We start from the raw sequence: 15822 nt of genomic DNA, 5'->3' as shown, positions 1-15822 counted from the left end.
GACTGCGGCGGACAGATTGGACACTTTTTACACTTTTGGGAGGACCAGTAACATTACTACAGTAATCAGTGCTAAAAATATGCACTGTTATTGTACTAACTGTACAGGGAAGGGGTTAACACCAGGGGCGATCAAAGGGTTAAGTGTGCTCCTAGGGAGTGTTTTCTAACTGTATGGGAGATCGACTCACTGGATGAACAGAGAGACCTGTGTTCCTAAATAGGAGGAACACAGAATCCCTGTATTCATCCCTGACAGAACAGCAGTCCGCCTTGTTTACATAGGAGACCACCCTTCTGTCTCCAAGGGGAGCGCTTGCGGGTAGCCGGCGAACATCGCGCCTTTTGGACTTTCTGATTGGGTCCGCCTCTGGCCAGACGGTGCGCATGCCCCCACTATTACACGAAGCGACGTACAGGTATGTAGTTTCGCGTAATGGAGCCAACCTGCCGCTGTAAAACTACGATAGCTGGTCGGCAAGTGGTTAATGTCAGGTTTAGGGGTAAATAATACACAGAAAGCTGGGGTCAGAGGTATGTAATAGACAGAAATCAGGGGACAGGTGCGAGTAATGCTTAACAGGGGTCAAGATCACGAAACTAAAAGTGCGCCACAAATCCTCTTCCACCCTTCAAAATGTCTCTTCCCAGAACAAATGTCCTCCCCCCCTTCTAGCACAAATCTTCTCTATCCCAATCCCCCCCCCAGCATAAATCCTCTTCTCCTTCTAGTACAAATCCTTCTCCCCCAAATCCCCCCTAAGACAACTCCCCCCCCAATTCTATACACCTCCCAGCACAAACCCACTTCCTCTGCACCACCCCCCCAAATCGCTCCTACTACAAATCCCTTCACCCCAGCACAAATCCTCTCCCCCTTTTTTTATCACACATTTCCCTCTACCATAAGTCCTCTTCCACTCCTAGCACAAATTCTCTCCAAATCCACTTTCCTTTTAAATCGCCTCCATCCACTCTCCCAGAAAAAAATCATCCCCCCCTCTAGCACAAATCCCTCCTCCCCCCAATTCCCCCCCCCCTCCGAGCATACATTCTCTTTCCCCTCCCAGCAGGGCTGCCGTTAGAAATCGCGGGGCCCCGTACAGACTACCTGGCAGGGCCCCCCCAAGAAAATATTAAAGCTATATTTAGCTAAAATAACAACAAAATCACTATTAGCAGACACAAATATACCATAACTCACATAATTCCTGCTAAATCTAAAAAAAAAAAAAGATGTTAATAAATAAAAATGAAGATGAGATGAAAAAAATATACAGGCTGGGCAGTTGGAGCTCCTGGATCAGAGAGACAGAGAGAGAGAAACAAAGTTACAAATAAACTCCTGAGCAGATATAACATTAGAGCCAGTGCTGGGAGGGGGGCCCACACAGGGAGGGGGATTAGTGAGTGACAACTGTCTCTTTCTCAGCAGATAAAAGCTGGCAGCAGGGAGATCTTGTATTTGTTGTCCATCACTAATCCCCCTCTCTGTGTGGGCCCCCCTGTGTGCTCGGGCCCCCTACAAGAGGGCTGGTGGTCCCCCCCTATCAGCGACCCTGCCTCCCAGCATAACCCCCCCCCCTTATTCCCTCTTATTTTTACAAATCCTCTTCCGCTCCAAATCCCTCTCAGCTCAAATCCTCCCCCCTTCTAGCACATTTTCTCTTCCACTCCCCCAAGTCTCCCTCCTAGTACAAGTCCTCTGCTCCCCCAACCTCTCCTTGTGTTACAGGTCTACGGGGAATTTAGTGGCTTGTTTATTAGTGGCAGGAGAAATGTTTGTAAATGTAATTGGTGCAGACAGCTCACATTGAGGCACCCACTACCTCCCGAGCCTCTTCATTGTCTGGTAAAATATTACATTCAGTACCACACACACCCATTCTACTTCAGTCATGCGCAGTGTAAGCTGTTCTGTGGAAAATATTAATAGCAGACTTGTGGTGTAATAGGGCAACCAGTGCTTCCTGACTACAGAGGAGAGTACATCAAGATAATACAAGGTGAGAGACGGTATATAGAGTATAACTGCTCCATGCAGTCTGTGCGTACACAGCTCAATGCTCCTGTATCCCGGGTGTACTAATGGAAGCTCTGCGATTCCAGTGTCTGGAACATGTGTGTCTAATCATGTATTTCTAGAGGTTAGATCTGTATGTATAGAAACTTTCTGGTGTGATTGCAATTCAGGAAATTCGAGATAGCGTATAGACTGTGCAGAATATCTGCACTCACAGAGGACTTCAGCCACCTTTGTACTGATGACTTCAAATTTTATTGTAGCATTTCTATCACTTTATGACTGCTGTATAACAGCTACAGATTCCAGCACTGCATGTGACAGGATAGAAAATAGTCTCCAGCAGTACGGACTTGTTCAAATCTCTTGGCAGTTCCAACATTTTATACATAAGTCACCCCTCTTGTTATAGCACCCCTTCTTCCAGTCAGTGTCTGTAACCTCACTTTTATCCAGCATTTATGCAGTACAGCCATATTGGATTATAAGCAATGAAGGGGGAGTGCCTTAATGAGGTCAGTAGAGACAATGGAAGGCTAATCTCCAAAGAAGTTTGCATCCACTGAAAACCCACTGACTTGGATGTAGTGCACAACATGGTGGAGAACGTAGCCCCCTATGTTCCTTTGCATTTTGGCAGATATAACTGCTAGCAATATTCAGGGTCTTCTCACAGTGGGGGTGGCCTCCCTCGCCCAGAGAATACAAAGACTCGTGGAGGGATTTCCCTGTCAGCACTGTCTGTGTTGATGGGGGAATAGAGTGGTTGCAGGAAAGAAATTTCCTTTGTCTATGGCTGGCATTAGTATGTGTAAAGTATATGTGAGTGTCGGCCGATGTCACCAACTGTGTGGCCAAAAAATATTTATGGCAATTAGGGAAAGCCAAGCCCCCTTGACTTGTAGGACACATCAAATTGTATCTTGGGGAGACAGCACCCCAAAGAAAAGAGGAAAAAACTTGGTTAGATCGAGGGAAGGACTTCAGAATCCAAGAGGGAGAGTGGCAGAATAAGTGAGTGAGTTTGGGCAGGATTTTACATTTTGATTAGATTTGTCCAGCCCAAAAGTGACAACAGCAGCATCTCCCATGCCTGTGGCATCCGTTTGGTCTCCTGCAATCCCGGGGTAAAGTTAAAAGGTAGGTAGTCTGAGGCCCTGCAGCAAACCACCCCTAATGGATTCTACTTATAACCCAGCGTTTCCTCTGGGTATCTCCATTCCTTGGACATTCCGAGAATGGACCATTAAAAATCTCACTCTGGTATAACATTTCATAACTGAAAAAAGTTTGAAGCCCTTTGCACAATTACAACAAAAAAAAGAGATAACCACATCTCTTTTGATCCCTACAGATAACACTTCTTACAAACCAGTATTCGATACCTGGAGGAGCTTAGTATGCTTTCATCCTTTGAATCCAAATGTGCTTCAGACTCACATGCCCTTGGCCTGATTTTGTTTTCTATACCCAAAGCTCATAGCTCCCTCGTCTCAGCAACCTCCCACTTACACTGAAAAATGGTCGTCAGATCTAGGGGTAGAGTTGGATGCCCATCATTGAGCCCAAATTTGGGGGACAAGTAAATCCTGTTCTACCAACATTCTGGCAGTGGAGATGAACTACAAAGTTCTAACTAGTTGGTATCTCATTCCCTTCACAGTAGCTCACTATAATCCAGGTTGCCCTGCACATTGCTTTTATAGATACGAACAATTTGGCACATTTATTCACCTTTTGTAGACACCGTTTGTTTCTCTGTATATCAGATAATTTTGGAATTGTCCAATACTCTTATCTTTTTTTTACTGCTCAACATGCTCTCTTGAATCTTAAACCACCAGGTATAAACAAATACACCTTCAAACTGCTGTTGCATGTTTCATGACAGCAAAACAATTGCAAAGGCATGGCAATTGTCTACCCTATCCCTGAGCAAAACTTAGTCTAGAATCAACAGAATTCTCCTGCATGAAGAAATACAAGCCAACCTTTCTGAGAAAGTTAAAAAGTTCCAGGCTAATTGGAGGTCATGGGCATCTCGCTAACTTCCTGTGGGTTTCGGCCTAGAACTATCTACCTAATCATCGCTTCTTCAGGATGGAACGGAAGATCAACAAGTGTCAGACTCATGAATGATTCAGTCAGAACTGAAAGATATATTTGTAATAAACAAAACATAATGTATACAGAGCTAGGCCTAGCTCTGAGGAAGGGGGTGCACTCTCAAAATGGGTCAGCTGTTTATCCCACAATGTGTATGCTACACGTGTCCCCACTGTCCAGCGTTGTGTGTAGTTTTATGGCTTGTTCCTTTTACCTCTTTTGTGAGTACCCATTTTTTTACTGTTCATATTATTGAATAATTGGTTTTATGGTAATGCATTAGGTGCGTGCGCCTTCCATTTTTATTTTGTTTTTGTAGTACATACATTTCATAATTAATAGTCCACAACTTAAATATATGGTGTCTTAAATCTGCCTGGTTTTTTAAAATTATTATAAAGACAAAAATATATATATTTTTAAAACTACAAACATGGTATACTTCCGCTCTGCACAGAGCAACCCCAATCCTCCTCTTCTCAGGGCCCTCCGGCACTCCTGTCTCCTCTTCCCCTGCTAAGTTTCCCCATAGCAAGCTGCTTGCTATGGGGGGAACTCATATGGGCTTGCTCCTAAGCCGCATTCTGTTTGTCCCTTGACACACACAGTGCGGCTCAGCCCCACTCCCTGCTCCATCCTCAATGGCTGTGATTGCGACAGAAGCAGGACTGAATAAGCCAATGAGGATGGAGGCAGCTGCTCTCCTGCTCTCAGGCACAGTGCTGGATCGACATTGGAATCAGGTAAGTAGTTACGCTGAGGTGGGTGTCGTGAATTGCTGGAGGTAAAGTACCACATCCCAAATTTATTCAGAAGACTAGAGAAGATAGTAGCCCCATAGGAATTTTTTAGATATAGGCAAACCAGATAGAGTAGACAGAAGAGTAACGACAGTAGAAAATCAACAATTTTATTAAGAAAATATATTTCCAACAATCACAAAAGGTAAAAAATTAACCAAGAGTTGTAGTAAAACATTAAAGGAATATGGTTGCAAATACAGTATATAATGTTTAAATTGTCAGATATGCTCTGATTCTGGAACATAGGATTGGTCTTTGAACAGTAGAAGGCCAACCTAGTTCATAGTGTACATATATCCCAACATGTTTCGAAATTACAATAATTTCTTCTTCAGGGGAAGGAGGAAGGTAGAGCATAGTCTCTTTTCTACAAATGTAATGTAAATATATGTTAACCACTTAAGCCCCAGGCCTATTTCGGACACCTTTTGTTTACAAGTTAAAATCAGTATTTTTTCCTAGAAAACTACTTAGAACCCCCAAACATTATATATATTTTTTTAGCAAAGACTCTGGAGAATATTTTTTCAATATTTCATATTTTTTGATAACGTCTCCTCGGACGAAACGCCGTTAGGTCACGGCGTGCTGACGTCATCTCCGGAAGCTTATCGAGGGAACGGATGCGCCTTGCCGTCCGGCCGGCGGCTCTACATCCTTCGCTAATTTTTCTTCTTTGTTTGTAAGTACACTACCTTATGTTAATAAATCTGTTGGAAGTTTTTACACTATTGGCGCCTTCTCTTTCCTTTATCGGCTGGTCTGGCATTGCAACCCTGAGAAACACAGTGGCTCAGCTTGTGGCATAGGGGGTCTGAGAGGCTACCTAGGCACATTAAGCGGTACATCGTGGTACTTATCAGTGATTTGCCCGGATTGTCATTGGGACCTTGAAGTTACCTCGCCATTGGGAAAATACACCAAGTGTTATCGAGCATTTTTCTTATGGTCTGGTAAGAGGCTTTATACGCTCTTGGGTGGCTTGCTGATATTGGTGCATGTGGATTCAATGTTCTGCTGGCTTTTCATTTCCATCTGGTAAGAGGCCTTATGTCTGGTGGTGGTTCACCTTTTCTATACTTGGATAGAACACATCTATACAGATCTATCTGGTAAGAGGCTCTACGTTTGGTGGCGGTCCTTTCTTCTGATTTGATTACATGCCTTTTTACTAGTCATTTTGGTAAGCGGCTGCACAATTGGTGAAGGATTCACAGCATTTGTAGTCCTACACAGTTATAATATTGACAATTTTGTACGGTATCACGCTATGGATTATTATTTTTCCTTCACATGATACACGACCACAATATTGGGAGTTCCTTGCGCTAGAATTCCATTGAATCACCTGGGCACGTGAACTCATCTCATCACATGAATTCTGCAATTTAAAATTGCCGTTCTGGTAAGCACAATTCCTACGGGATCTTTTGGAAGCAGCACAAGATTTCATACATCACCAGTCACTTTATGTTATTTGGGACTTTAAACAGTTGGACATTCATTTGTTTATTTTTCAATTTAGCGCGACTTATACAATATATAATTTTTAGGGGTGTGGTCACACTTGAAGTCGCAGCTCACTATCTGTTGCCTTTAGCGCGGTTATAACCTTCTTTTTATATATACAGGGAATATGTTAAAAAGGAAAACAGGATAGGGCTAATATTTACACCATGGGGACACAACACAGGTGAGGGACATTAAAAAATTGCCTGATTACTTTGTATATAAAAAGGAGGCAACTGGGGGAGCGTGGCTTGGACATGGCCAAGTTAGGACGTGCTGCACTTGAGCTCCCAGTCCCGCTCTGACATCTGACCGATTTAACCTACCTAAATACAGCGGCATGTTAGCGGCGAAGAAACGCAAGGCAAAGACACCTCGCAAAACTCCTAAGGCAAGTAACAGATCAGAGATGCAACACTTTTTTCTGGGCACACACAGACCTAGTCCGGATACCATGATGGCGACTACACGTGGCTGCTCGATCAAAGCCTCCTCTTCTCAGGTGCCTAGTCTCTCCAACCTCCTCTGTGGGCTCATATACCTACTCAGGAGCCCCAAGGGGGCACTAAGCTCGGGCAGACAGCTCTCCCCACCCGTCCTGGACCATACGCCAGCTCAGCTGGAGGAAGCAGACCTCTAGACCCTCCTACAATCTCTTCCCACTAAAGCGGACATTGAAGCCCTTATCCAACGGGTTGCAGATACCCACCATAGGGACATATAAGGAATACAGGCGGAGGTGCAGGTGTTGGAGGCCACCTCACGACTGGAGAAACAGTGACTGCATCCCTTGAGCAGTGGGTATCAGAACTGGAAACCGCTTGCGATTCTCAGGCTGAAGCAGCAATCGCCCTACAACTCCACCTGGAGGACCTAGAGGACAGGAGTCACTGGAATAATTTGCGGATCCGGGGCCTCCCCGAGGCTATGGGCATTGGAGACTTATGAGACACTGTTCTAGCGATCTTTCATTGGGTCTTGGATGCTTCCCCACCTGCTAATATGGAGATCTCTAGAGACAGCCTACAGTGTAGAGCTCTCCTTCATCCTGTCCTGGACCGAGTCTGGCAGCTGGAGCACACCTACCGCTGGGGTTACCCCATCTCAGTCACGATTCTGAAGGGCCCCTCTTTGTTTGCCTTGTGCTCACGGGCAGACCTACCGGGTTTTTTACATACATAGAGGTGGATCCTTTCCCGTTGACCAACTGGCTGTAGCTATTGCCGAGGATGCAGAGTCGGCCAGCCTTAGTTACCTCTCTCACCGGATTGTCTCCCCGCCAGCCCAGGACACGCCGTCGCTCCAGAGCACCAACTCCAGATAGTCCCCAGGAATCCTGAACTTTGGTCTTTGACTATGCCTTGAGTTTGATTCTCCTCACTACTTTCACCGATCTATCTTAGTTACTGTAACTATGAATGCACATGTTTTTTTTTTATACTCCATATCCTCACCTCCCTGCATTGCCAGCACGGGTTGTGTCTTCTCTGTGGAGTCCAGTGGGCTCTGCTGAGATTCCGCATTGATAGGCTTTGCTCTTTCTCTCCCCTCTTTTTTTTTTTTGTATTACTATGCTTTTTGGTATACCTCTGGCCTTGAGACATCCTGTTTGGGCTTCTCTGTGGTGCTAGGCGACTCCTCGTTCTTTGAGGAGTTGGTCGGTCACGTCATAGGGGTTACCCTATTTAGAGCAATACATTTTCTGTGGCTAAATTTGTATTATATGCTGGGAGGGAAGTTTATAGTCTGGTATAGAAAATGGAACCCATTGCATGTGTTTCTGGTGTCTATCTATGGGTATTCTGGATAGTGGTTTCCCATAGGGTGGTTAGATAGTGAAATTGGAGCATGACATGACTGCCTTCAGTGTAATTGTATAGGGGACACTTTTCCCCCCTTTTTTTTTCTTCTAAGCATTGATGGGCTGTATATCAGTACATCCAGCAAATTCACTACACGCTGTGCTTTCTTTGCTGATATCCATGTCTCTGCTCCTGCACTGCCGAGCACCTGGGAGAAATACGCTGTTCATAGAAACCTTCCCTAAATGTTTTTTTTTTTTGCTAAAATGATAAAAGTTGATGCCAATGGGGAAGCACTACTATATTTTGCAAGGAATTTTATAAGGGTAGACCTGATATTCCTTTTATTGGTCTCCTGACATGCTGAGTTGGGGTCAGTAGACTCTTCACACTACGTAATGTCCACTGTTATTTTTTACTGTGATTTTGAAGCAAGTTATCCATTTCTGGTTATTTAGTCTCCGCAGCTTCCTTGGAAACACCCTAAACAAGCTCCTGGATTTTGCTAAGGGCCATAGAAACATAGAATGTGTCGGCAGATAAGAACCATTTGGCCCATCTAGTCTGCCCAATATATCTGAATCCTATGAATAGTCCCTGGCCCTATCTTGTATGAAGGATAGCCTTATGCCTATCCCATGCATGCTTAAACTCCTTCACTGTGTTTCCAGCTACCACTTCTGCAGGAAGGTTATTCCATGCATCCACTACTCTCTCAGTAAAGTAATACTTCCTCATATTACTTTTAAACCTTTGCCCCTCTAATTTAAAACGGTGTCCTCTTGTGGTAGTTTTTCTTCTTTTAAATATGCTCTCCTCCTTTACCGAGTTGATTCCCTTTATGTATTTAAAAGTTTCTATCATATCCCCTCTGTCTCTTCTTTCTTCCAAGCTATACATGTTAAGGTCCTTTAACCTTTCCTGGTAAGTTTTTTCCTGCAATCCATGTACTAGTTTAGTAGCTCTTCTCTGGACTCTCTCTAGAGTATCTATATCCTTCTGGAGATATGGCCTCCAGTACTGCGCACAATACTCCAAGTGAGGTCTCACCAGTGTTCTGTACAGCGGCATAAGCACTTCTCTCTTTCTACTGCTTATACCTCTCCCTATACATCCAAGCATTCTGCTGGCATTTCGTGCTGCTCTATTACATTGTCTTCCCACCTTTAAGTCTTCTGAAATAATTACTCCTAAATCCCTTTCCTCAGATACTGAGGTCAGGACTGTGTCAAATATTCTATATTCTGCCCTTGGGTTTTTACGCCCCAGGTGCATTATCTTGCACTTATCCACATTAAATTTCAGTTGCCAGAGTTCTGACCATTCTTCTAGTTTTCCTAAATCCTTTTCCATTTGGCGTTTCCCTCCAGGAACATCAACCCTGTTACATATCTTTGTGTCATCAGCAAAAAGACAAACCTTACCATCGAGGCCTTTTGCAATATCACTTATGAAGATATTAAACAAAATTGGTCCCAGTACAGATCCCTGAGGTACCCCACTGGTAACATGACCTTGTTCTGAATGTTCTCCATTGACTACAACCCTTTGTTGTCTGTCACTCAGCCACTGCCTAATCCACTCAACAATATGGGAGTCCATGCTCAATGACTGCAGTTTATTGATAAGTCTTCTATGTGGGACAGTATCACGTACCTGGTGCTAGAGGCCAATGGAGAGAGAGGGCTTCCCTTGCGGCTAAGTTCCAGACCCCCCTGAGGATGAGAACAGGAGAGGTCAGGCCCAAAGTAGCACGGGTCGCCTGCTGGATTGTGTGCAGGAGGATCCAGAGTACAGCTGGAGTGCTGGAGTGGAATCAGCAGACAGGTGGCGCCCGTGAGGTGTTTGCAGGACTTGGATAATGCTGAGACTGGAACGTGGTCGGGTGGATAGCCAAGATCAGGAGCCAGGTGGATATCAGAGCAAGCGTGGTCAGGTGGATAGCCGAGATCAGGAGCCAGGTGGATATCAGAGCAAGCGTGGTCAGGTGGATAGCCGAGGTCAAACACAGGAAGCAATCAGGAGACAGGTCAAGGACAAGCCGGGTTGGTAACAGGAGACAGGAACTGGAATATCACAGGGATAACACACTGGAGGAGCTGAAGATCAACCAGCAACTAAAATCACTGGCAGGTTTCCTTAAATAGGCCCAGGTAAATTGCTGGTAGTGCTGCTGGGTCCTAAAGTCCTTCTCCTGCCAAAGTGCTGATAGCGCTGCTGGGTCCTAGAGCCCTTCTCCTGGTGTTTGTGCCCTGACAGTGCCCCCCCCTGACGGGCAGCCTCCGGATGCCTATTTGAGAAATTTTCTCTGGGTATTTGTCCTTAAACTCTTGGAGGAGTCTGGGGGCATGTACATTGGCTTCGGGTTCCCATGAGCTTTCTTCGGGTGGATACCCTTTCCATTTAATTAAGAATTGGGTTAGTCTCCCTCTCTTCCTGCAGTCCAGGATTGCTTCCACCTCGAATTCTGTGTCCTCACCAATCGTCACTGGCGGTGGAGGTGGCTCCACTCTCCCTGGAAATGGATCTGGAACAGTTGGTTTAAGCAAGGAGGTGTGAAAAACCGGATGGATCCTATATGAGTCAGGCAAAGATAGTTCGTAAGCCACTGGGTTAATTTCCCGTTTGATCTGAAAAGGCCCAATATACCTTGGCCCTAGCTTCCGTGAAGGGCAGGCCAATTTCAGGTTGGCAGTAGACAGCCACACTTTGTCCCCAACCTTGAAGGAAGGATTTCCCCTCCGTTTCCGATCAAAGTGTTTTTTGTAATCCACTTGGGCTTTCTGTATGGACTCCCGGAGGACCTGATAATTGTTTTGAATAAAAACAAGTCTGTCCTGCAAGGTGGGTACAGAAGTTTCAGGCATAATTTCAGGCAGGGCAGCAGGGTGGAATCCATAATTAGCCCAGAATGGGGACTGATTTGTAGCTGAATGGACAGAGTTATTATAGGCAAATTCCGCCAGCGGAAGCAGGGATGCCCAGTCATCTTGGGAAAAAGCTGAAAAGCAGCGGAGGTATTGCTCGAGGGTTTGGTTAGTACGCTCCGTTTGCCCATTACTTTGGGGATGGTAGGCAGATGATAAGCAGAGTTCCACTTCCAAGGCTTTACAAAGGGCTCTCCAAAACCTAGAGGTGAATTGCACCCCCCGATCCGAAACAATGTTCTTCGGTAGTCCATGAAGTCTTATGATCTCCTTGATAAACATGTGAGCAGTTTCCGCTGCAGAGGGAGTACCAATCATTGGTATGAAGTGGGCCATTTTTGATAATCGGTCTACCACAACAAGGATGGTCGTGAATCTTTCAGAGGGAGGAAGATCAACAATAAAATCCATAGAAATCATTTCCCAGGGGCGATTAGGGATAGGCAAGGGTCTTAATAAACCCCAGGCTTTGACTTTGTCACTTTTGCTACGTAGACATATGGTGCATGACTTGACGTAGGATCTACAGTCCCGACTGAGGTTAGGCCACCAAAAGGACCGCTGAATGAGCTCGTTAGTTTTACGGGCCCCAAAGTGCCCTGCAAGTCGGTGGTCGTGGAATGCCCTGAGAACCAGAGACCTAGCTTCTTGAGGTACAAAGATTTTGTCCTGGTGCCAAAGTAATCCACCCTGCCTCCTTAACGAGTCATGTTCGGATTCGGGGCACGATACAGAAGCTTGTTCAATGGATGCCTTTAGGTTAGGTTGAATCAGCAAAAAATTTTGGGCAGATAAGATAGTGCTTGGAGGAGCACATTCAGCAGATTCGGGGAACATCCTGGACAGGGCATCGGCTTTCCCATTTTTGGAACCTGGGCGGTATGTCAAGTGGAAATTAAATCTCGAAAAGAATAAGGCCCACCTGGCTTGTCGAGGTCTTAGGCGTTTTGCAGATCTTAAATATTCCAAATTTTTGTGATCTGTGAAGATCATAATTGGATGGTTAGCGCCCTCCAGGAGGTACCTCCATTCTTCGAGAGCGACTTTAATTGCCAGGAGTTCTCTGTCACCCACGTCATAGTTTCTTTCGGCCTGATTCAGCTTCCTGGAGCAATAGGCTACTGGGTGGAGCAGGGCCTTTGGGCCCTGACGCTGCGAGAGCACGGCTCCCGTAGCTACTTCGGATGCGTCCACCTCAAGGACAAAGGGAAGAGCTGGGTCAGGGTGTTGCAACACTGGAGCAGAGGTGAAGAGAGCCTTCAGTTTTTCGAAAGCCGCTTGAGAATCTTGGTTCCAGGAGAAGCGTGAGTGCAGGCGAGTGAGCTGGGTGATCGGGGCAATAATAGTTGAGAAATTCCGAATAAATTTCCTATAAAAATTAGCGAAGCCCACAAACCTCTGGACCCCTTTCTTGTCAGAAGGTGCAGGCCACTCCAAGATTGCTGATACCTTCTGAGGATCCATGGAAATCCCTTTCGTGGAGATTATGAGTCCTAAGAACTGGATAGATTGTTTCTCGAACTCACACTTTTCTGCTTTAGCATATAAGCCATGGGTTCTTAAGGTCTTTAACACTTTTCTGACGTGCTCTCGATGGAGTTCAAGCGAGGCTGAGAAAATTAGTATGTCGTCCAGATAGACGATTAAGAACAGGTCAAGGTATTCTCTGAAAATATCATTCACAAAATGTTGGAATGTGGTGGGGGCATTACATAGCCCGAAGGGCATCACAAGGTACTCAAAGTGACCAAAGCGTGTTCGGAAGGCGGTCTTCCACTCATCACCTTCCCTAATACGAACCAGGTTATAGGCCCCCCGCAAGTCCAACTTCGTGAAAACCTGGGCTGTTCGGAATCTTTGGAATAACTCAGGGACGAGAGGGAGTGGGTATCTGTTCTTGATAGTAATTTTATTAAGGTCCCTATAGTCAATGCATGGTCTGAGAGAACGATCCTTCTTCTCGACGAAGAAAATGCCAGCTCCAGCAGGTGACGATGAAGGGCGGATGAATCCTTTGGCAAGGTTTTCATCTATATATTGTCGGAGGGCCTCCAGCTCCACTTCGGATAACGGAAAGATGCGCCCAAAGGGGACTTCTGCTCCAGGTAGCAACTCAATTGGGCAGTCGTAGGACCGATGTGGGGGCAAGCCATCGGCACCTTTTTTGTCAAACACATCAAGGAAGTCAAGGTAGGCTGAAGGAACAGCATGACAGGGATCCGGTGTAGGTTGAACGGAGAGACACACTGAAGAGTTGACAGGCGTGGGGACGCCACAGTGTTGCTGACAATAGGAAGATGAGAAGATGATTTCTCCCTTGGGCCAGTCAATTTGCGGGTTGTGGGCCCGTAGCCAGGGTATCCCTAGGATGGCTGGGAAAATAGGAGACCTGATGACATCAAAGCGGAGGAATTCCCGATGGCCTGCTTCTGTTGTGGCAAGGACAGGGATAGTCTCCTGAGTGACTGGTCCAGAGCTAGGAGCAGTGCCATCTGCTAAATGTACATCAAGTCTTTGTTCCTTCAGTTTCAGGGGTATGCGCAAGTTCTTGGCTAGGTTGATATCCAGGAAGCAACTACAGGCTCCAGAGTCAATGATCGCCTGCAGCTTTACTTCCTTTCCATCCACCTGCAGAGAGATGGGGAGAATTAAATGAGTGGATATAGTCCCAGACAACTGAAGGTAAGAGGGGCGTGGAAGGCTGGACTTCCTTGGGCGAACAGGACAACTGCGAAGGAAGTGGCCCGAAGTCCCACAGTAGAGACACAAGTTATCCTGTCGTCTGCGTGCTCTCTCTTCAGGGGTTAAAGCAGGGCGGAGTAGGCCAGTTTGCATGGGTTCCCCATCGGACATATTCATGGACTGGGGAATAGAGGCTGGGAGTGTTGGTCCTGGGACCTTTGGCATTATCCATGTGGGTCGAAGGGTCTGAGTGCGTTCGGACCTTCGCTCCCGCAGCCGTCGGTCTAGTTGGATAGAGACTTGGATGAGACTTTCTAGTGAGGCGGGAGCCTCAATCCTAGCCAACTCGTCCTTGAGAGACTCAGATAAGCCTTGCCGGAACTGGTATTTTAGGGCGGCATCATTCCACCCAGTATCAGCTGACCACTTGCGAAATTTCACAATGTAATCCTCCACAGGTCGTCTGCCTTGTACAAGAGCATGAAGGGCCGACTCTGCGGTGGCCGTCCGTTGTGGATCATCATATAAGGTAGCCATAGCTTCAAAGAAGGTGAAAACTGAATCCAGGACTGAGTTCTTTTGCTCAATGAGATTATGAGCCCAGGACTGTGGCTCATCAGATAAGAGTGAAATGATGAAACCCACCTTGACAGTCTCAAGAGAAAAAGTCCTTGGTTGCAGGGCAAAGTAAAGGTCACAAGCATTTTTGAAAGCTCTGAATTTCCGTCGGTCACCTGAAAAGCGATCGGGAGTGGGAACTCTGGGCTCCGGAGGGGGTAAACCCATAGCAGGTGCGGCTGTAGCAGAACAACTGAGAGGGTGAAGGCGTCCTTCCAGCTGAAAGTAGCCATCTTGTAAGCTCTGGACTGCTTGTGTAAGAACTGTAATCTGCTGACATAGGGCCTCTAATGCGGAAGCACCTCTCTCGGCCTCAGACATCTTGGCTGGTTGATACTATCACGTACCTGGTGCTAGAGGCCAATGGAGAGAGAGGGCTTCCCTTGCGGCTAAGTTCCAGACCCCCCTGAGGATGAGAACAGGAGAGGTCAGGCCCAAAGTAGCACGGGTCGCCTGCTGGATTGTGTGCAGGAGGATCCAGAGTACAGCTGGAGTGCTGGAGTGGAATCAGCAGACAGGTGGCGCCCGTGAGGTGTTTGCAGGACTTGGATAATGCTGAGACTGGAACGTGGTCGGGTGGATAGCCAAGATCAGGAGCCAGGTGGATATCAGAGCAAGCGTGGTCAGGTGGATAGCCGAGATCAGGAGCCAGGTGGATATCAGAGCAAGCGTGGTCAGGTGGATAGCCGAGGTCAAACACAGGAAGCAATCAGGAGACAGGTCAAGGACAAGCCGGGTTGGTAACAGGAGACAGGAACTGGAATATCACAGGGATAACACACTGGAGGAGCTGAAGATCAACCAGCAACTAAAATCACTGGCAGGTTTCCTTAAATAGGCCCAGGTAAATTGCTGGTAGTGCTGCTGGGTCCTAAAGTCCTTCTCCTGCCAAAGTGCTGATAGCGCTGCTGGGTCCTAGAGCCCTTCTCCTGGTGTTTGTGCCCTGACAGACAGTGTCAAAAGCCTTACTAAAATCTAGATATGCAATGTCTACTGCACCTCCACCGTCTATTATTTTAGTCACCCAGTCAAAAAAAATCTATAAGATTTGTTTGACATGATCTCCCTGAAGTAAACCCATGTTGTTTTTCATCTTGCAATCCATGGGATTTAAGATGTTCCACAATCCTATCCTTTAATAGGGTTTCCATTAATTTGCCTACTATTGATGTCAGACTCACTGGTCTATAGTTGCTTGATTCCTCCCTACTACCTTTCTTGTGAATGGGCATGACATTTGCCAATTTCCAATCTTCCGGGACGACTCCTGTTACTAATGATTGGTTAAATAAATCTGTTAATGGTTTTGCCAGCTCACCACTAAGCTCTTTTAATAATTTTGGGTGTATCTCA

The 15822-nt window shown here is 46.2% G+C and overlaps 1 protein-coding gene across 1 annotated transcript in view; it reads left to right on the top strand.

The window, feature by feature from the left end:
• LOC309544258 (uncharacterized protein) overlaps positions 1–15822 on the top strand; it is a 79155-nt gene that overhangs the window by 36281 nt on the left and 27052 nt on the right. Inside the window, exon 6 of the mRNA XM_082243162.1 lies at positions 4737–4871. Coding sequence (XP_082099288.1) covers positions 4737–4871 — 135 coding nt within the window. The remainder of the gene's footprint in view (positions 1–4736; positions 4872–15822) is intronic.

The sequence above is a fragment of the Pelophylax lessonae genome, assembly GCF_965119305.1.
Source record: "Pelophylax lessonae genome assembly, chromosome: 1".
In the NCBI taxonomy this organism is placed as follows: Eukaryota; Metazoa; Chordata; class Amphibia; order Anura; family Ranidae; genus Pelophylax; species Pelophylax lessonae.
Note: the sequence above shows the minus strand (reverse complement) of the source record. Positions and strands in the feature narration are given on the sequence as shown.